This window comes from Acomys russatus, chromosome 31, assembly GCF_903995435.1.
Source record: "Acomys russatus chromosome 31, mAcoRus1.1, whole genome shotgun sequence".
In the NCBI taxonomy this organism is placed as follows: Eukaryota; Metazoa; Chordata; class Mammalia; order Rodentia; family Muridae; genus Acomys; species Acomys russatus.
The window spans coordinates 15,867,060-15,890,033 of NC_067167.1; the positions used below are offsets into that span (position 1 = coordinate 15,867,060).

The 22,974-nt window shown below is 43.0% G+C and overlaps 1 protein-coding gene across 1 annotated transcript in view; it reads right to left on the bottom strand.

Moving 5' to 3' along the window:
* The window catches only part of Cfap54 (cilia and flagella associated protein 54), a 283,795-nt gene that overhangs the window by 93,323 nt on the left and 167,498 nt on the right, over positions 1-22,974 (bottom strand). Inside the window, exons 48-51 of the mRNA XM_051139645.1 lie at positions 21,899-21,952; positions 17,331-17,538; positions 12,503-12,582; positions 9,030-9,199 (exon numbers count right to left, since the gene is read on the bottom strand). Of these exons, the coding sequence (XP_050995602.1) occupies positions 9,030-9,199; positions 12,503-12,582; positions 17,331-17,538; positions 21,899-21,952 (512 nt within the window). The remainder of the gene's footprint in view (positions 1-9,029; positions 9,200-12,502; positions 12,583-17,330; positions 17,539-21,898; positions 21,953-22,974) is intronic.

Genomic DNA, 22,974 nt, shown 5'->3' on the forward strand with positions numbered 1-22,974 from the left:
GGTCCTAGATCATTGGCCAGGCTGCCTGGGTCCAGGAGTGAGCACAGAAAAAAAGCAAAATGGTTCAAATAAGGTTGGCACATGGGCTGAAAGAGATGGACCAGACTGGGCATTCCTGAGGCTTTCAGCCTTATCTTGCTGAGCCCCCAGCCCAGTCTTTACCTCTGTCCTTCCCTGCTCGGCTAAGTCAATCAGAAAGCTGCCTGTTGCTTCAAGCTGAGCTTTTGTCTCTTGCAAATAAGCAATACCAATAGAGACATGGAATCTCAACAATTTCACACTTGTGTCAAGATATACCGATGATGATGATGATGATGGTGATGATGACGATGATGGGGTGGCTCATACATGCAGTTTAGAAGTCAACTTTGTGGAGTCAGTGCTCTCCTTCTGCCTTTATGTGGTTTTTTTGGGGATAAAACTTCACTGGCTGGGCCATCTTGCCAGCCGTATAATATGTACATTTTCTATTATTTTATAACTGTTTTATGCCTCTTCCCTTTTCCATTGTTTTGTGTCTTTGTTACAGTATAATTTTTTTTGACCCCCTCACATTAATTTGAAAGAAAATGCCTATCCTTGTTTAGATTTTAACACTGGTTACTTTTAATTGTTTCAAAAACATACTTCTCTATTAACCCATTTTCCCCCTTTTGGTTTTTTGAGACAGGGCTTCTCTGTGTAGCCTTGGCTGTCCTGGATTCGCTTTGTAAACCAGGTTAGCCTCAAACTCACAGCGATCCACCTGCCTCTGCCTCCCAAGTGCTGGGATTAAAGGCGTGTGCCACGATGCCCGGCCCTATTAACTCATCTTTTAAAACATAATTTCTTGCTTTGTCAAAAGGGGAAAAAAATGAAACAGAAATGTGGAAGGTGAAGAAGTTAGCACATTAACTGTGCTTTCTCTTCCATGCGTGCTTGGCTGCTGTGTCTTATGTAACACCCTTAGCTCATTGTTAACTGCTGCCTTTATAATCCATCACACGTTCTAACACTTGCATTCGCTTATACACAGATGATTGTTTGTACCGGGTGCCAAGCCCTGCCATGCCCACCACTAGCCATGTTAGCAGAATAAGTCACCCCTCCCCAGTGTTCATAAGGTTTCTCTCTCATCAGCTACGTTATTTCTTCAGGCACATCCTCAGGGCACCCGGCCTGGAATTTGGTTGATGAGCCTCTTCTAAGTTAAACTGTATTTTTCTGGGTGGGGGGAGGCTAAGTTCTTCTTCCTTCTTCCTCTGCTGTAGTCAGATGATCCCTCTTCATCAACTAGTGACAAAGCTCTAGGAACTTACCAAATTAGAATTGAGTTCAAGTAAAAATGTCAACTGATGTGATCTGTAAAATATTTTAATTTTGTGTGTGTGTGGGGGGGGGGATGCTTGCAACTGGAGCTGGGCCAGCAGGAACAGAAAGCTGGGCCATCACAAGTTCGTCCCCATACAGTAAACAAAGAGATCACACAGGAACAAAAATGTGCCTTTTGAAAGTAAATTTCCCCAAATCTGACCATTAAGCTTTCTTTAGTACTTTGCTAAGCCTATTTCACTTTCTGTGTCTTTATGAATCCTTCTGATGAGACATTGAGGGAAGAGACTGTAGATGGAGAGTCCTTGCTGCTCTTGCAAAGGACCTCAGGCCATAGCCAGTGCATACAGGACCACTAACTCCAGTTCCAGGGAACCCGGTGCCCTCTTTTGGCCTCTGTGGGTACTGCATGCACATGTTGCTCATAAATGCACACAGGCAACAACAACAACAAACACTCCTACACACTGGATCATTTGATGGACAGCTGAACCAAAGGCATGACTTTCCCTTTACAAGGGGGTGAAGGTTTTCCCAGTGTTTGTTGACTGGTTAGTTTCCTCTTTTGAAAAAAAAAAAAAAAAGCTGTGTAGAATTGAACTGTACCTTTTAGCAGTAGTATCTTTTAATCCATGTTTTCCAGTGATTATAAGTAAGATCGGAAGGGCCTATTTATTGTATTTACAAGTACAGTTTGTGGCTACAATCCTTTTTTATTTTCTGGTGCTGAGGCTCACAGCCACGCCTTGCATATTCCAGGCCAGAGCTTTTCTACTAAGCAAGAGCTACCTCCCCAGCTCTGGCTGCAAGTATTCCTTACACACACACAAATTAAAATATTTTACAGATTAAATCAGTTGACACTTTTCTTTGAACTCAATTCTAATTTGATAAGTTTCTAGCGCTTCAACTATTTAATTATGTTTCTTCTGTTGTTAATGAAAGCTTTTAAATTCATCTTGTAGAGCCTAATTTTCAGAAATTTGTACACAGGGGGAAAGAGTTCAAGGCCCACCTGTGTCATGTTTTAGCTGTATGATCTTGGGAAATGCAATTATCAATCTCTTTATAAAACAAAAATGATGATAACAGTTCCAACCACATCAAAATGAATGATTCTGATGATTAAATTAGGATTCGTTTGTTCACAAATACATGCTGAGTATCTGTTTTGTGCCAGGAAGAAATCTAGGAGCCATGGATACAGCAGTAAATGATACAAACCAAACCCCCACCCATCAGGACCCAACATTCTACTGCAGTAAGTCGTGCTTAGCAAACACATGCTAGCTATTGGCATCATTAGTTTATTGATTTGGCAAGAGACGTAGTAAAGGCCAAGTTGATTTTTTAAAACTAAATCATTAAGCAACTTTCCAATCTCTTAGCAATTATTGAATATTAAATTTGAAAAGAGTTTTCTAGGCCATTAAAATATCCACATTTGTAGACTACTTTTAAGGTGTTGTGTGTCATTAATGTTATTGTTTTCTTTTTAATTATTATTATTTAAAATAATAGGAAACAACCAAGAGGAGAGCAAAGAGCCTGATGGGGCCTCCGTCCATGTGCAGTTGTGCTGCACTCCTTTGATCGAGGCTACACACTTCCAGGGTGCCCTGTTGCTACTGGGTAGCTTCACAGTCTGGTACTTCACAACCAAGGGAAAAGAAAGGGGTGCCCGCTGCAGGGGCTCTTCCCATTCCAAAGCCTGGGTTCTGCTTTTAAGAGAAAGGAGCTGTAAGGCTTGGCATGTCAGTAATGAAGAAACCATATAAAATGCAGTGTGTTTTATAGGCCAGTGTGTCATAACCCACTTGCTACCGTGAGGTTGCTTAGTTTTTTTGTTTTGTTTTGTTTTGTTCTGTTGCTATTAACAAAACACCTGCAACCAAAGAGAGAAGGAAACAGCTCACTGCTCTAGAGCAGCAGTTCTCAACCTGTGGGCCAAACAACCCTTTCTCAGAGGCCATAGCCCACATGTCATGGTTTTTACGTTATTCTTCATAACAGTAGTAAAAGTACAGTTATGAAGTAGCAACAAAATAATTTTGTGGTCGGGGGTCACCACAACACGAGGAGCTGTATTGAAGGGTCACAGCTTTAGACAGGTTGAGAAGTGCTGGTTGACCCTGGTGTCATCAACTGGTGAGGCTTCCTGCTGCCTTAGAACATAGTGGAGTATTGCACAGCAAGACAGAACAAGCCTGCACGAGCTTGGGCCTGTTTCTTCTAAAGCCACCAATGCCAGCATTGGGACTTACCCCTATGACCCCATCTAATGATAACTGTATTTCAAAGGAGATTGCACTGGTGTCTTTACTGTTGCTGTCATAAAAAATACCCTGACAGGCTTTATGTTGGCTTACAGTTGTAGAGGGTTGCGGTCCGTCTATCATGGAGGAGAGGCATGACAACGGGGCGGGGCAAGCAACAAAGAGATCAAACAGGAAGTGAGGCAAGGATTTAAACTTCAAAGCCCACCTCCAGTGACTCACTTCCTCCAGCACGGCTCTACCTCCTAAAGGTTCCACTACTTCCCCAAAGTGAACCACCAACCAAAGACCAAGTGTTCAAACATAGGAGCCTATTGGGACATTTATCACTCAGGCCGTTGTTAGCCATAACCCTTCCGAGGGTTATGTTTCCAAGACACAGACTCGAGGGACAAGCATGTAAGCAGCAACAACTGCACAGTGGGAAATTTCTAGTTCCTCCACTGCACTAGACCGAGAAGTCCAGAAGTATGTACCAAAGTCTCAAATGCCAAGAGGTTTCATTTTTGTCATAAAATCGAAAGGCTTGAATGTTTTTCCTTTTAGATTGTGAACTAAATACAAAGGAAAAGAGGAACATACATTTGTTTAAACAACATAAAGAGGATGGTAAAGAGAGTCCAGAAAGAGAAGCACGCTTTGGAAAGTTTTGATCCCATTTATTCCTTATTAACATTCATGACCGAAAAAAAAAAAAATGGTCAGTTTATCCTCATGAAATCCATGCAGCTCACTCTACCTGTCACCCCAGGGAAGGCGCCATTCAATTTCCTTGACACATAATTTTATTAAAAGTATCAGGAAATGTCAGGCATCATTTGGAAAGGGGACTGTCTACCATTCTCGCAGTGTCCCAACAGAAGCTCCTGGGGGTGTAGTGAGGGGGCGGGGTGTCGAGTTCATGGAAGAGAAAGTCACTCATCTTGACAGTGGCCTTCCCCAAAATGAAGGCTCTGCTCCAAAGAGGCAACAGCACCAACATTGCTGCTGGTTTTGTTCCAGGGGCCATGTTCACATGTTTAAAACAGTGTCCTGTTTAACAGGGTCTTGATACTCTGGCACAGAGCTGGCATAAGTCTACCGTACATCTGCCTGGTCTTCAAATTAAAGCTCTATTGTGACAGCCCTTTCCTGGACAGATTGCAATTTTTCATTCTCATTACTTTTTCATTAAAAGAGGGTGAGGGGGGCACTCATCCCTCACATCCTCCATACCAAGAGAGAAGAGAATATGTCAAGACAAAAAAAAAAAAAGAATTGCGGTAATGACCAAAAGAAAATTCTGTGCGTATGTGTGTGAGTGTGTGTATGAGTGTGTGCATACATGCATGCAGGTGTGCGTGTGTGTGCATGCGTGTGTGCGTGTATTCTTAGAGCTAAAGAGAGCACTACTGGAGATGGAAATCATACATTAAAGGTTTCTTCGCCCTTCAGATTTTGGCAAGGGAAGTATTTATCATTAGTGACTGTCTAAGCATAAACCTATAATTAATACATTTTCAATAGCTACCAATAAAGTACAGCGTAAAGATGGCTGTAAATATATTATCACTATAAACTACCATGGCTCAAGTTTGATGCCAACACTGCGGTCTACCCCTAAAAACCATTAGTATCTGTAAAATTGTTGGGGCCCTCTAAAGAGTGCTGTTAACGTTTATTATGTCAGAAATTGGGTTATTTAATATTTAATTTATTTTAAGAAAAAATTAAGTCATTATATAGTAACAGAAGTAGTCCATTTTATAAAAATATATATATATATATTTTTCAAAACATGGATGCAACTGCCATGGCTTCATTTACTGACTTTCCAAGTAAGGGAAAATGGACTTTGGTCCCTGCTCATTCACCAGTCTGCTGTCCCATTTTGATTAAAGGAAGATGATTAAGCCGCGTACAAGGGAAACAAATTCTTTTTCCTTTATTATGGTGTGTGCGTGTACATGTATATATGTGTCTGGTATAGTACATGTACGAGTGCATGTTTGTGAATATACACGTGTGTGTACACAGATGTGCATCACATGCACGTGAAGGTCAATGTCAGGAGTCTTCCTCTGTTGCTTTTTTAACCTTGAGACAAGTTCTTGTACTGAACATGGGTCTCGTTGATTGGCTAGGCTGGCTGAGCAGCAAGCTCTGGGGAATCCTCCAGTCTCTGCCTCCCTCCCTACTCCAGCACTAGAGTTAGTTGCAGGTGCATCTCATCAGGCCTATTACCTACATGCCGGAGATCTCAGCTCAGGCCCGCAGGCTTGGGCAACAAGCACGCTACCACTGGAGCCATCGCCCCATCCTGCCTCTTTCGATAACTACAAACATTTTTCTTTGATGGTTTCTTAAATGTCTGTAGCCATAGAAAATCTTGTACCACACACTGACAAGGGTTTCCTACATTGAAACTCACTGGTCTGCTGTGTTCATGAAAATTTTGAAATGCTGAGCTTTTGTCATCTGGGAAAATGAGTCACAGAAATATATCAATTTTTGAAATAATTATATAATTAAACAATATGTTGTTAATATTATCACTCATGTCACCAAAATCATGGGTTCTTGTGACAAATACAGATTCTCTAAACTTCAGATGTTCTTACGAAAGCTCAAATTTTATCCGAGGCAGCAGCTCCTAACAGGCCTGCTCCTAGTAGCAGCAGCAGCATGATCATTTTGTCAAGAAAATGTCTGCCAAATATCCAAACCCAAACAGTCACAGTCTGTCAGTTGTTTTTCCAATAAAGATGGTCTCCCATGAAAAGAGCATCTTGTTTCACTCTCAGTTCCATCATCCATGTGTTTCTCCTCAGGACAGACATCAGCACTGGTACACTAAAGAAACGTCCAGACAAATGGCCCGCCGAAGATGCCACCAGTTTGGAAAAGTCTATACTGGAAGGTAATGACTCCAAATGCCACGCCTCTGCGTCTTCATCAAGGGCGTTAGCAAGTGCAGCTGGCATTAGTCTCCCCCTTCCTCCATGTGTGTGCCTGTCTCACTGTCTCTCTGTCTCCCACCCTGGCCCCGTGTGTGTGTGTGTGTGTGTGTGTGTGTGTGTGTGTGTGTGTGTGTGTGTGTGTGTGTGTGTGTGTGTGTGTGTGTGTGTGTGTGTGTGTGTGTACACACTCTCTTCTTCTACCCCAGATGGCTTCTGTGTTTGTGTTTAATCACACATGAGCAATATTGAAGACTATACTGTCAGTTTGTTCCTACTTCCTTGCTCATGCTGAGGGGTCAGCGGTTTTACAGTTGCTTTGGCAGCTGCATCAATGCATGATACAGTGAATCTGGTCATCATGTCCTGGTTCTAACACAGAACTGAGGTCTGTCTTCAGATCTCCACCACACAAGGTCTCAGACGCCGTATGTCATCCTCAGACCATGTCCTGAGAACCACTGCTCCCCAGAGAGCTGATGGGCTTTCATGACTTCTTAGAAACTAGAAACATACTCCCCATTCTGTGTCTGTGTATATGGAATAAAATCCATATACAACACTTGCATATGCCACAGTGAGAGTCTGCTGAGCACGTCACTAGGCCTCCTAGAGAGAGCATGGTAGGTTCCCAGAAAGCTTGGACACATCTTGAGAGAACAAGGTCCTGATATGTTTTATGGTACTTGCTGGGTAATCACACTTGGGTAAAGGTGCCTACACACAGGCTGTGAGTGTCAAAATCCCACTAGCACCAAAGTGGTAAGTAACTGATCATCCTGCTCAAACAGGTGCTGGGCAGAAGAAAGGAAGTGAGGGCACCTGAAAGCTGTAGGCAGTGAGCAGAGAAATCAACCCATACTCTCTGTTACCACCACATAACCTTTATTCATCCATGTATGCTGTATGTATGTATGTATGTATGTATGTATGTATGTATGTATGTATGTATGTATGTATTTAAATGATGGAAATTAAACCCAGAGCTTTGGGCATGATACATAAGTAGTCTACCACATTAAACCACAAGTACATAATCTTAACATAACCCTCCCTCTTGCCCCCCCCCCATCTCTACCCCGACAGTCTCCGTGGTACTAAGTGGGAAAGTGACTTTCTTATGGTTAAGGTGTACCGGCAGCCCACTTATCATCTGTTAGAAGATACACTTGCTGACGGCAGGGCTCTCATCAGTGCTGTTGGGCATTTTGCACAGATTATACAGATATACAGGTGTCATAAACCTGACCTATCCCAAGAGGCTAGAATAGTGCCGAGCATAATGTCAGGGGCTCAAAACTATTTTCGGTGAACGGTGTGTGTCATTTAACAGATGGCTACCGAAGGTGTCCGAGGACTTCGTGATACGGATGTGTTTATCATCGGTGGTATAGGAACACACTGATGGAGTATGTCTGCGATGGTGAAGAGTAGCCGCACTGGTGCTACTGTCTACATGGCTGTGAGCATGTGCATGCTGGAGCCTTTACACCATGGGTCTCTAGACAAGACTACCACAGTGAGATAGCTAATGACAGAGTCAGTGGCCAAGCTGAACGAAAACGCTGACACAACTATGTGCACTACTAGAATCAGCTTCTCCACATCTAGGCCTCAACAGTGTCAGGACAGTTTGAGACAACACAACTCAGAGACGCTACTTTTAAAAAACGATCTTCTTTGTTTTTATTTTATTACTTGTGTGTCTGTGCACAGGCACAAGCGAGTGTATGTGTGCATGTGTGTGTGTGTGTGTGTGTGTGTGAGAGAGAGAGAGAGAGAGAGAGAGAGAGAGAGAGAGAGAGAGAGAGAGAGAGGCCAGAAGAGGGCACTAGATTCCCAACGCTGGGTTATGAGTAGTTGTGAGTCACCCCATCTGGGTGTTCTGGAGGAATACTTGTAACTGTTGAGTCATCTCTGCCCGCCCCCTTTTCATATTTTTATTTGGTGCTTAAAGAAAAAAATTAACCCCAAAGGCTTTATTGTGTTTTTTAAAAAAAAGAAAAACTATAAAAATTGAGTTTCTATCTTTAAAATATATATATAAATCAACCAAAAACCAAGCACTGTTAATTTGTTCATTTTATATATAATATTAAACATTCTACCTAATGTGCTTAATAAAGGAATTTCTTTATAGAAAACTGATGTGTTCTATGTAAATTAAAATTTAAAATCCCATGAATAATTAAAATCAAGGATGCCCCTATGGATCTAGGACTTTCTGAAACATATAAAATGTGAATATTTAACAACTGAGAATGAACAGCTTCGCATGGACACCAAATGGCAGAGCACTGGGGCCTTCCAGAGTGAGGGGGTGAGGGAAGGCGAAGGGGTGAGGAGGCAAAGGGGTGAAGGGGTGTGGGTTGGGGAGTGAAGGGGTGCTGATTAAGGGGGTAAGAAGATGAGGGGAATTCAAATGAAGAGGGATGAGGGGATGAAGGAGTAAGGGTGAGGGGTGAGGGGTGAGGGGAGGGTGTGCTTCCTCTTCTGGGAGACTCACCTGTATGCTGCCCGGTATCTCTGCAGGGCAACTGTAGCCAGGTGCAGCCTGGCCTCCACCATGATTTCCAGATCCCTAGCAGAGCACTGACTGAGAGGCTTGTGGCACTGATGCTCCAATTCAGACAACAGGCAGTTTAGCCTGTCTTCCGCCTCAGCCAGTAAAAATGCCTAAAGAAAGAACAGCACATAGTGACACAAACTCAGAGATAAAGTCCCACTCTTGACGAACATTATTTTTCCTTTTTTTATTATTTACTCATTCATATTACATCTCAGTTGTTATCCCATCCCTTCTATCCTCCCATTCCTCCCTCCCTCCCACTTCCACCCTATTCCCCTCCCCTATGACCGTGTCTGAGGGGGACCTCCTCCCCCTCTATATGGTCATAGGGTATAAAGTTTCTTCTTGGTAGCCTGCTATCCTTCCTCTGAGTGCTGCCAGGCCTCCCCATCAAGGGGACGTAGTCAAATATGCGGCACCAGAGTTCATGTGAAAGTCAGTCCCTACTCTTCACTCATCTGTGGAGAATGTCCTGTCCATTGGCTAGATCTGGGCAGGGGTTCAATGTTTACTGCATGTGTTGTCCTTGGTTGGTGCCATAGTTTGAGTAGAACCCCTGAGCCCAGATCTGCCCGTCATAATGTTCATCTTGTAGGTTTCTAGGACCCTCTGCATCCTTCTACTTCCCCATACTCCCATACTTCTCTCACCTAGAGTCTCAATAAAATGTCCTCACATCTATCCCACTTTCCTGGTAGGTGAAGACTTTCATGGGACATGCCCCTTAGCTAGTGTCCAGACAAACATTATTTTTTTCATGTCCGGACAAGTTAACAGTGGTTGGGGGACACAAGAGGACATGGACACCTAATCAACAGAGGTGGAGGCCTGGAAAGAAGAACGGGGCAGCAGGTATAGACTTGACAACAGTGCTGGTGGATCTCCCTGCTCACAATTGTTCTGGAAAGTTCTGTGGAGTTGCCATTGACATCGACTAGTCAACACAAAGACACTGCCTCTTGGAGACAATACAGATAGATGTGCCTGAGAGCCTCTTGTCACATGTTCATCAGATGATTGGTACTTTACCTTGTTTTAACGTGTGTTTATACTTAAGGACATACTCTTCCACAGATATTGCTTCATTAACCCTGAACTCATAGACAAAAGAGCTATAGTTCATGACTGAGTGAAATCTATATGCTGCAACCATTTTCACTGTAAGGCACATTACAAGTACTAGACACCATTTTAATATTCTGCACAAGGGACACTTTAAACAGCAAAAATCCACAACAGAAACACACGAGGGAGCATAGCACAGGTTGGGGGGGTTACTAAACCAAAAACAAAAAAACAACAACAAAAAAAACAAAAACAAAAACAAAATCTGATGCTGAAGCATTTTAAGCACTGACCTAGCACTCCAAAAGCTTCAGCCCTGAAGCATGGAGATGTTTGGATTAGGGATGCTCACGCAGGAAGTCTGTGCAAATATTACAAAATCCCCCAGAATATGAATATTCTCATAAGGGTCACTTGGCCTTTACTAACAGGCCAGAGAAGTGCAGAAGGGCCTCTTGGCAGTCTGAGGAAGGAAGGAATGCCGGAGCAGAACCTCATTCAGCATGGTGGGCCAGTGCACGCCGGCTGTATTGGTTTCTTTTTTATTTTTATGTTCGGATTTTCTGTGATTAAATTTCTTGACAAGCTGAGCATGTCCACAAATGATCACAGAAGTGTGGGTCTCAGAGGTGTGCTTTTTGAAGTCACACGTAAATGTCAGCAAATGGGCAAATTAGCAGACAGAATCCAAAATGAAGACAGGTTAAATTCTGGCTACCTAATATTGGTAATGTGGAGGTAATAAGGCTTTGTGATAGGCAACCAAAAGTAAACAGAAGTAGCATGGCAGAAGAGAGTCTTTCAAACGATAGGGCTCGCTATGCATTGCCACACAGCCCTCCTCCCTGAAGACCAGCTCTCACAGGGATGTAAGAAGACACTAGGAAAACTTCCAAAGGAGGGATACAACCAATCGGCCCACCCAGCTGTCTATGAACAACACCAGCCAGCATGGCAGGATTACCCTAAGGGTGCAGTAGTGGCACACATACCTTGTTGGGAACCAACAGCTCTTCAGTTGGACTTGAGACAGGCTCAGCTAGAAAGAAATCATGTGTGGTACTGGAGACCTAGAGAACCACCTGGGTCTAGTACACTCATAGACCGCAGAGGAGAACCTGCAACTGCTGCCTTACTAAAACAAAATAATAACCCATAACCACAGAATATTTGTCTGTGCCTCCACAGGTAAGTATGGCTCTCCTTCCTTATCAAGGAAACTTCTCTCTGTGATAGGAGGAGATCATTTACAGAAAACTGAAGCCCAACCAAAAAGGCAGAGTTGTGGAGCCAAGTCCCAAGTGAAATGCCCACAACACAATGCCTGCATTCAAGATACACGAGACACGCAGAGGGCAAAAAGATTTTAAGAACCAGAGGGCCAGGAAAAGGCACTATAAGATTGGAGCTTCTAAAACTGTCTGAGATGCTACAGGCATGAAATCTCATTGGCTGTCGGCATGGCAGCCTAAAGAAGGACATCGTTAGGCATGCTGGGGGGAAGGAGAGAACTCTCCCAGCTTCACCTCAACACAAGGGAGCTGAGAGTGGGAGAAACGGTCTTCCTCAGAGAAGGGCACACCAACTGCATATCCAATACTAAAGATTAGCTCTGAAAACTTGACATACAAGTTTTGACATGCAGACGTATCAGATTGCACTTATGTTTGTAGGATTATATATGTATACACATATATATGTAACAATGTTTTTTTTTAAAGGCAGTGAACTTCAAAGAGAGGAAGGTGGGCACTGTGTATGAGAAGGTTTGGAAAGAATGGAGGGAAGGGGGAGATGGTGCGATTGTATTATAGGCTCAAAAAATAAAAAAGAAAGAAAGAGCCAGGTGGTGGTGGCGCATGCCTTTAATGCCAGGGCTTGGGAGGCAGAGGCAGGCAGATCTCTGTGAGTTCGAGGCCAGCCTGGTCTACAGAGAGAGTCCAAGAAAGCCAAGGCTATACAGAGAAACCCTGCCTAGAAAAAACAAAACCAAAAATAAAGAAAGTAAGAAAGAAACAGATCTCTAAAAATTTGTGTGTACAAAGCAAGGACTATCATAGTAATTTAGTATGGTTGAAATCATGGACCCTTTAAATAAAAATATAGAGACATCCTATTCCCAGATCTATATTTTGCTATTTGAATGACATTGTTAAATTTCATATATTGTCTAATCCTTAGGAATTTTACAAAACATAGTTTAGTAAAAAATGATTAATACCTATATCATAGAGGTGTGAAAATTACACCACCATGCGAAATGCCTTTTGTGTAGTGAGCATTTTGATAAATGGTTTACCATAATTTGAAGAAAAAAAATGAAACAATGAAACGCTCAGGCTTACCTTTAGCATGCTAGCAGTGTGCTCATCTCTGAATCTCAACAGCTGACAGTGTGAGCTTTCATTATCTTTTATAGACCCATCTAAAGACAAGACAATTTTAGAAAGATCCAGGATCAGTGGTTAGCTTAAATAGTACGTGCAGTGGCTAAAAATCCATCATTCATGGGACACATAAGTACATTTAATGAAAGAGAATCAACAATGAATATTAGAGATGCATACATGTATCAAACATTCCCTAAACATACCTCAGAAGGCTGGTGCTGAGCCTTGGAACAAGTCAGAGAACTCAGAAAAGGTCCCTTGCATACTGAATGATGTTACTTGGATGATTAATTTCTGGTGTAAAATCATGGTCCCTCTAACCACTTCTAACATCAAACAAAACTCCTTGGAGACATGCGCTTTATTCACATGTAGAAGCCCTTGCTGTAGCAGCAGACAGCGGGACCATCTGCAACAGCGAGTCTAGTTAAGCAGTGTCATTGAGGATCTCTCTCAAATCCCTGATCCAAGGCCAAGAGGCTACCCTTATTCTGAAGCTGGATTTACACACAAGTCTTCGCCTGTGCCAGTCAGTTGTCGGTGAGCACAAGTCACCTGGCTACACACCTACCGCTACAGAAACATCATCTGCCTATAAGGTCAATGCGAGGACATCCTACTGAGACTCTAGGTAAGAGAAATATAGGAGATGGGGAAATAGAAGGACTCAGAGGGCCCTAGAAACCTACAACAAAAACATCATGATGGGTGGATCGGGGCCCAGGGGCTTCTGCTCAAACTATTGCACTAACCAAGGACAATACAAAAGTAGTAAACATCGATCCCCTACTCTGATCCACCCCATGGACAGGACATTCTCCACAGTTATGTGGAGAGCAGGGACTGACTCTGACATGAACTCTGGTGCTCCACATGTGACCATCTCCCTTTGGTGGGGAGGCCTGGTGGCGCTCAAAGAAAGAATAAGCAGGCTACCAAGATGAGATTTGATAGCCTATGACCATATAGTCGGGGAGGAGATCCCCCTTGGCCATAGACATAGGGGAGGAGAATAGCATGAAAGCGGGAGGGAGGGAGGAATGGGAGGATGCAAGTGATGGGATAACAACTGAGTTGTAATCTGAATAAATTAATTAGATTAAAATTAAAAAATAAATAAATAAAAATTTTAAAAAAAGATCGACAAGTGGCAAGAATGAGCTTTGGCATCAAATGGCATCAAATGGCACTGCCTTCCTCCTTTCACCTCTTTGTTATTCTCCTAAAACAGGAAGCCCTGGTCTAAGGTGTCACCTGAATAAAGGGGTTGGATTTAGGCTTTCTTCTCAAGAGAGAGAGAGAGAGAGAGAGAGAGAGAGAGAGAGAGAGAGAGAGAGAGAGAGAGAGAGATCAGTTCCTGTGATAAGCTCTCAGAACCTACTCCATGGGGAAAGGATTGTTTTCTAAATTTTTTTTCTTTTTTCTTTCTTTCTTTCTTTCTTTTTTTTTTTTTTTTTTGTTGTTGTTGTTTGTTTATTTGTTTGGGTTTTGTGGTTTGGTTTTGGGTTTTGGCTTTTTGCTTTGTTTTTGTTTTTGTTTTGAGACAGGGCTTCTCTGTGTAGCCTTGGCTGTCCTGGACTTAGTTTGCAGACCAGGCTGGCCTCGAACTCACAGTGACCCACCCACCTCTGCCTGCCTCTCAAGTGCTGGGATTACAGGCGTGCGCCACCAAAAGCTTGCTAAGGCATATAGCAAGCAAGCAAACCTACGAAACAATTTCAGCTGAGGCTGGGCTGAGAGAAGCTCAAGTCTAAGGACACGCTCAAGAGCAACAGAGACCACAGGAAAAGGCCTAGAAGAGGCTGATGGGTCCAATCCCATGCACACTGTGTGCTGGCTGCCTTATGGGGCGCACTTACAGGGGGAAAGTCAGGCAGTGGTCCATCAGGGGTGACTTTAGGATTGTCCCTTGACTAGATGACTGGAATGGCAAATTAAGCCCCAAGAAGGTGTCAAAATAAGATGCAACTAGCCAACAAGTCACAAAGCTCAACAGCTGGGTAGGAGCCAGGAGAGTAAGAGAAAGTATGGACAAAAGTGCCTCTCCCAGGGTAGTAGCCATGAATGGATTCATTATGAGGAGAATTCTGAGAGTTTGTGAGAAAACACCAAGGAGACATGATCGTAACATCTCCAGTTAAGTTTCAAACACAGAAATAAATAAAATCATAATGAATGAAGAGACGGGAAAGACGAGAATAAAAAGGACCACGGATACTTAGTTTCCTTTTCTCCTTGTGATGTAAGCACCTGACAAGGAGTGACTGAGGGAGGGAGGGGTCATTTCAGTTTGTACTTTGATGGGAGACAGTCTAACTTCGACACGATGTCCACACTCAGAGAGCAGAGGGAGATGGATGGTGCTGTTCAGCTCCCGCTCTCCTGTTTATTCAGTCCAGGGTCCTGTCCGATATAATACTGCCACTCACATTTAGGGCCAGTCCTCCAACCTCAACTAACCCAATCTAGAACCCAAATCAACCTAATCTAGAATGCAAACTAACCCGATCAAACATCTAATCTAGGATCTAGAACCCAAATCAACCTAATCTAGAATGCAAACTAACCCAATCTAGAACCCAAATCAACCTAATCTAGAATGCAAACTAACCCAATCTAGAACCCAAATCAACCTAATCTAGAATGCAAACTAACCCAATCTAGAACCCAAATCAACCTAATCTAGAATGCAAACTAACCCAATCTAGAACCCAAAATTAACCTAATCTAGAACCCTCACAGACATGCCCGGAAGTTTGCTGCCATGGTGATTCTGAATGTCCCAATCATCACTAGTGTCTTTGTTGTTGTTGTTTTGTTTTTCAAGACAGGGCTTCTCTGTGTGGCCTTGGTTGTCCTTGCCTCCCTTTGTAGGACAGGCTGGCCTCGAACTCAAAGAGATCCACCTGCCTCTGCTTCTCAGAGTGCTGGGATTACAGGTGTGTGCCACTGCTTTCACTAGCGTCTTAGTCAATTTTTATGGCTGTGACAAAGTACCTAAGGAATATGCTTTAAAGCAGGAAAGACAGCTGTAGCTTATGGTTTCAGAGGCTTCCATGCATGGAGGCTGGAAGCCAATGGCAGGACAGAGCATATGGTAAAGGGAACACTAACATCCCAGCAGCCAAGAAGCAAAGAAGGGAGGTCCAGGGACACGGCACACCCCTGTAAGTCACACCCTCAGAGACTCACTTTCTCCAACCAGGCCCCACCCCTTAATGTTTCCACTGTTTCCCAATAATACCATTAAATTATTAATCCATCAATAGGTTAATTCAGTGGTTAGGTCAAAGGCCCCATGATCCAGTCACTGCCAAAAGATCTGGCACTGAACATCACTGCTTTGGGAACTAAGTGTTTAACGGATGATCCTGGTGGGGAGGAGATTTTATATTCAACCAACAGCAATAAGACTACTATGAACTGGGATGCAATGACCATCTCAAGGTACCAAACATTAGTAAAAATATTAAAGCAAAAAACAAAAATTCTTCTAAGAAATCATGAGCAAAACATCAAAAGCTGGAGCTGAGGCGATGGCTCAGCCTGTAAGGAGCAAAGGAGCACGAGAGGTGCAGTGTGACGCCAAGATGTCAGAGAAAGCTAGATGTGCTGGCTCAGCCTAGTCCGACACTGGGCAGGTGGAGACAGTAGAGTCCCTAAGGCTTGCTGGCCAGCCAACGTAGCAAAGTCAGCAAATCCCGGTTCTAGTGGAGAACTTGTCTCCAAACACAAGGTGGACAGCTGCCGAGGAACAGCACCCAAGGTTGAGCACTGGTCTACACACACACACACACACACACACATATGTACCCTCACAGATGCAAACTCACATGTTCATGTGTGCACACACTCACTCACACACAATACAAAGCTAAAGTTATCACACTCCTTGATTTTGAAATATATTTAAAAATCTATAACATAAAATAGTGTATTATCACCTCCATTCCCCTACACCCATACCCATTTGTATATCCATAAAGATGTTAGCATGCCTATGCATAACATGAATAGCACATGTTTTCAATAAAAAACAGATACAAATGATTATATGAAATGGTAGATAAAATTTATTTTTAAGGTAAAATCTAGTATATTTCAAAAGCACACATACTTGGTAGCTCACGCTCTAGTATTCATCATAGGAATATACATTGTCACATGGATCTGAATTACTGCTGTATGGTTCTGTGGAGACAGTGTATGAATCTCACCAGGGCACTTGCTTCCCTCTATTATAGGATGCTCACAGCGCAGAATAGTAAACAGAACAAAGCAAAGAAGTTTTCCCAGGATGGCTTCATTGACACCTTTTAAACTATCTATTTTTTTTTTTTATGCCCGCATCTCTATGTGTGCGCATTGTGTGCAAGTACCTGCAGGGTCCAGAAGGCATCAAGACCCCTGAACTGAAATTAAAAGCAATTATGAGCTGTCCAATGTGGGTACTGGGAACCAAACCTGGGTCATCTGCATGAGCAACAAGTGCTCTTAACTGCTAGGCCATCTCTCCATCCCTGCATTTTGTTTTTATATAAGAAATGCAAGATGAAAAAGAAAAAAAAAACTGTAAGCATTCCATTCTGTCAAACAGTGACATGCTCTATTTTGCATATTCATCACATTTCTATGTATATGCATGAATGGATAGATGAATATGCATGTACTTGAACTTGACCTCAGAGGGAGAATACAGGCCCATATATATGTATTTCTTGGGAGTGGAGTGGCTAGTGGTTAAGGAGACCAGGAAAAAGCAGAAATTAAAATAATAGCTCACCTTTTGGGTTTGGGAGGTTGGGTTTGTTCTTGTCGCTGACTACTGTGTGGCATCGTGCTTTCTGTGAATTATCTGGGATGCAGTTTATCGTCGCAGCCAAACCTATGAAGAAGTATGCCTTGACTAAATTAAATTTACTTAGGAGATGTGGCTGGCCGAGATAAACCAGAGTGGTGGGCAAGCCTTTGTTTATTAAGTCTTCAAGTGCCTGCAAATAAGAAGAGACAGAAGAGTTAAATGTCTTCTCGCGTGTTAGTTTCACTCCCGTTTCCTAGTTCCGATTTGGTATCAGACGAAGGATTGGACATGACAGTTCCATATATGCTAGCACCATCCCAGTGCCTGGTCCTGCCACATAGAGAGAGAGAGAGAGCAAACCTGGGATCAGAGTTTTACCATGAGTGCACACTGGACAGGAAGGGAAAAACAGTGTCCCTACCCAGACTACGGCACCCACAGTCAATGGCGCCCTTCCCCAGCCTCTCTCCATTGCATGCACTCTTCCTTTGCAACTAGGACTCTAAACTGCTCTTGATGGCCTGCAGTAGACAAGGGAAGATGAAAGTTGCATGGCGGTGCAAGTGGCCCCATGTCAAGAACTCCACCAGAGTTTCTCTATGTATTCCTGACTGTCCTAGACTCACTTTGTAAACCAGGCTGGCCTTGAACTCACGGCAATCTGCCTACTTCTGCCTCCTGAGTGCTGGGACTACAGGTGTGTGCCACTCTGCCTGGCTAAAGAGATCTCTTTAAAATTGAAGGTCAGTGAGATGGTTCTGTGAGTAAAGGTGCTGGCCACCAACCCTGAGGACCCCCAAAACCTATACAGTAAAAGAAAAACAACTCCCAAAAGTTGTCTTTTGACCTCCACAGGCATGCTGCGGCATATGCCCTGCCTACCCAAATACATAACAAATTTATAAGCCTAAGTGGATCAGATCACACTTTTGCTCAAAGCTTTCTGGCAGCTCCCCATTTTGCTCAGGTAAGAGCCTATGTCCCAATTTCCCTACAAGACACTTCTTAGTTTGACCTCTCTGACCCTATGTAGTGCTACTCCCCCACCATCCCTACAGCTCTAGCCACTCCAGTCAGGATAGCTGTCGCCAATCCACGCACGTCTGCTCTAAGGCCTCTGGGCTTGTTCTCTGTCTCTAGGTTATTTATTTATTGATTTATTGCTTGCTTGATTGATTGATTGATTTTGAAATTGCATGAGCCACTCCTATCTTTAAGTGAAGATTAACTTACAGTTTCCACTTATTACGGCGCTCCCAATCCACTTCACACACCCACTGCCGAGTCCTTGCCAACCTACAGTGTGAGCCACTTCTTTGGGCTTATGACATTTATTATCACTGGGTCCTCCCCATTCAAGTGTACGCTCCATAAGGACTTGCTCTTGGCCTGTAGTGCTGACTGGCTGTGGTAACAGGCCACAGAACAGTGCCTTGGATGCGACAGACTCTTCATCATTTTTGAACTGATGTAGAAAGAAGATGCTGAGGCTATCCTAAGAGAGAAACTCCATGCCTTACTTAAACAGAAACAAGATTTCGTCATTTGGGGGAGTCTGAAGCCACGTGGCAGGGGTGGGCAGGCAAGGTTGTTTGCTCTCTGTTCCTCTTTTCTTCATCTGTTTCTATGGGTTGAAACCCATGCATGTGGACGAGCAGATGTGGCTCCCCCACTGGGACAGAGGTGCAGCAGATCCACTGTGGCACCAGGAAGATCATTAGTCTTCCCGACCCAGAGAAGAAACCATAGGCTGGCTGGGGGTGAGGTGAGGGAGGGCATTTTTCTTCCCTTCCGTCCTCAGCAAACTGATTTAATGAGCCCTGACAATTACACGCAAACACTTGAGGATCAAAGGAAGATTAATTAGTAATGCTATTTAACACTCCTTTCTCTCCCTCTATGCAGAAAATACAAAGTGTAATCTGAAGAGTCTTAAGCAGGCCAACAGTACTGTTTTAATTAATTAGCTAACAGAAATTGGGTCCCTCTTATGCCGTCAATCTCTTTTTGGGTAAAAAGAAATGATCAGACAGACACTCTTTTCAGGCCAAACGCTGTTCTGTAAGGATTGTGTTTTTAGGGGGGAGGGGTGACATTTGTGACTGGAGACAAAAGGAATATTCCTTAACTCCCCAATGTTTTGGAACACCTAAACATGAATATAAATTTTTTTATCTCCCTAACACCAGTCCTTTCATTCCAGGCAGCTTGCTTGTGAATTAAAAATAAAAATTTACGGGAAAAACACTGAATGATATGAAACATAATTAAAAGTGGACTTTATGAAATAAAATGCAAAATAATAAAAAAAGTAATAAGATTACATTTAATAAAAACAAGATCTAGGCTTTATTAAAATTAAGGGGAAAAAATAAAGCAGTTTTGAGGAGAATGGCTTTCAAGTTACTTAGAATAAATACCCTATGTATTAGCTACTTTCGATACTATGACAAAATACATGGAAAAGCAACATCAGAAAGGACGGGCTTATTTTACCCTACAGCAGGAACATCAAGGTGTCCGGTCACATGGCATCCACAGTCAGGAAGCTGAGAGATGAATGCTGGTGTTGAGCCTGCTCTCCCTTTGGGTATACAGACAGTACTCTATGGACAATGCTGCCAAAGCCAAACGCCAGGCCAGCATGTGCCAGCTCCCTTGGCCCCAGTTGCAGCCTACTCTGTAGACCCTGGAGGCTGACCCTGAGGAAACACTTTGCTGGGTGGTTGGTGTGAACCTGGGAGCCCTGTTGGTGGCACTCTGAGTTAGGCTAGCTCCCTCTGAGTGCACTTTCCTTTGGTTGGTAGGGTCTTGCCCTTCCGGTATGCCTTTAGGGTGATAACCTCTTTAACAATAAAGATGCCTTTTCTACAGCTATCTATTATGTGAGCAGCTTTAAATGCTCAAACTTCGCATTCCTCACGTCTTCCTGCTCTGTTGGCTACTGCTGCCTCTCTACAAGGCTAAATAGAAGCAGGCAGCGTTGCCCATTGTTCAGCACATAGCCACACCGTTTTGAAATTTCCTCTGCCAGAGACCTTCATTGCTTTGAACCCAGCCTTGATCAAGTTGAACGCAACCAGATTCTTAGCCAGAAGGGAACACGAATGGCTTCTAGAATACAGTGCATGGTCCCCTCTAAAATGTCACGAGCCAGACTTGCATTGTCCACAAGTTCCTGGCATTACTGTTTTCCAAACTCCCATTAGAATGGACCATTAAGCTCCACGCACAACATTCCGGGGCTTTTCTAGCCTGAAATGTCAAACAGCTTCCAATGGCTCAAGCACCAAATGGTCCGGCTGGTCAGCAATGACCCCACTTCCACAGCCAATTTTTGGATTAGCTACTTTTCTCATAGCTGTGACAAAATGCCCGGGTAAGTCAAATTAAGAAAACGGGAGTTTGTTTGGGCCACAGTTTGAGAGTGCAGTCCATTATATCAAGGGAGGAATGGTGACAGCGGATGTCTGGTCACCCTACATCTACAGGAGCAGAGAGATGAACACTGGTGCTCAGCGTTTGTGTAATTATTTGCCCTTCTTCATTCAGCTCAAGACCCCAGGCCATGGGCTGTTGCTGCTCATAATCAGGGTGTGCTCTTTCCTCTTTAGCTAAACCTCTCTAAAAACATACCCACAATCTGTTTCTATGGTGATTATGAATCCAGTCATGTTGACAAGGAACATTAATCACCCCAGCTCAGTTAAAGATGGAATGCTGTTCTCTATGATTTAAAAACAAACAAACAACAACAACAACAAACCTAATTGTATCTGTCTGTCCACATTAACTGCTCCTGGATCACTCATGTCTTCTCCGTCCACAGTGTCTCCCCTAATCCTTGTCACAATGGTTGTTGGCGAAGGCCCTCCCTATAAGCACGTCTATGGTGCTATTAACATCACTAAGGTTTTTTTTTTTAACTATTTAAATGTCACTAGGAAATCAAATGCTTAAATACTGATCATTGGATTGTTAACAGGCTTTTTGTTCTTGTTTTCAAAAACTTTTGGGAAAATCAGAGGAGTCACATATGAAAAGGTTACATAAAAGTAAGCCCTGAGGTGGGTGGGAAGTCTGGGGACCAAGAAGAAAGGATACAAGCAGAGGCCATATTGAACAATAGGGTACTCCAAAAGGAAGGGAATCCTTAGGTTACAATAGACAGATGGTCTCCTTCCAGGAGTCAGAGCAGTCAGTACTACTCACTAATATCAAGTTACTTTGATTCAATTCTAACTTTAGCCTCAGAATTTTGTGACCAAACCCGATTATCAGACTTTTTATAAGGAAGAGGAAGAGGAGGGGCAGGAGGAGGAAGAGGAGGAGGAGGAGGAAGAGGAGGAGGATTGGGAGTTTGGGGTTATCCTTGGCTACAACAGTGAGTTTAAAGGCAGCCTGGGCTACACAAGACCTTGTCAACAAGAGGAATCAGGGAGGAGAGAAAAGAATGAGTACATATCGAGCAGGCTTTCAAAATCAAATATTATACCTCCCAGACAGCTTGAAATGACTCAGAAGATTTCCATAATAAATATTGTTATTACCTGTAGGTTGTCTTTACTGTTGAGAGGTTTCGCAGAATCAAATGACTGAGTCATCTGTCAAAAATACAAAATTAACAGTAAAACCCATATTTATTTCACCATTCTTTTAAATGGAATTATTATTATGCCCTAAAAACATTTAAGCACCATTTTGTTGCCAAAGTAATACGTGATCTAGTCAGAAATATTAGTATAAGAAACATTTTGAAAAGTGTATATGTCAAATTCTTTTATGCTGTAAATGTTAATATTTTGATGTCTTTCCTGTCCTTTACTTGGTGATTATCTTTAAAAAAAAAATATGTGCTCATGTATATTCCATTTTCACTAAGAATTACCTAATTTTATTTCTACAAAATTAAGTTACTTGCAAACCTCAGCCTAAAAGGCACCAATGAAAATAGCATGAGGACTCAGTTTCTTTGCCCTTCTGAGTTACCTACTGTGGCCATTCCCCATCATCAACCAACCCGAGGTGAAATGACACTGATATTGATTGATGCTTTGTCTGTATTTTGATCATTGATTTTTGATTTGGACCTTAGAAGTAGTTCTGGGTCAGATGACAAGGATGCCTTGAGGAAATGGAAAGGCTCGACTTTCCCTCCCACCCACACAATATTCTCATTTTTAAAACTTTGTCGGTTTGGGGGGAGATTGAATTGCTATTTAGAATGACCGTCCGAGGCTCTTCTCCATTTTCTATGTGAATCGTGGATTCATACTTGATTCTAATTGTATTAGCTCAAGGGAAACTTTTGTTCCCACAGGAAACTCTAGTCTCACAGCGCAGACCCCATGTCTTTTTATCCTGCCAGTCCTTTGGAAAAGATGTGCCTGGACCCAAGCTGATGCTGCTCTCCTATCTCCTCTGGCTCCGGGAAGTGTCCACTAGCTTCCAGGGACAGATAAGTTACTTATATACAGGTGGCGTTCTGGATCAGGACCCTGCATCTCTTTGCCTGAGGACATTCTGTGGCCGTAAGAGTGTTCAGGAGAGCCTAGCGACTCAGGCCACTCATGTCCCACCCAGCCCCTTATGAAAGTCCTAGGAACCCAGAGCAGTGGCAGTCTCC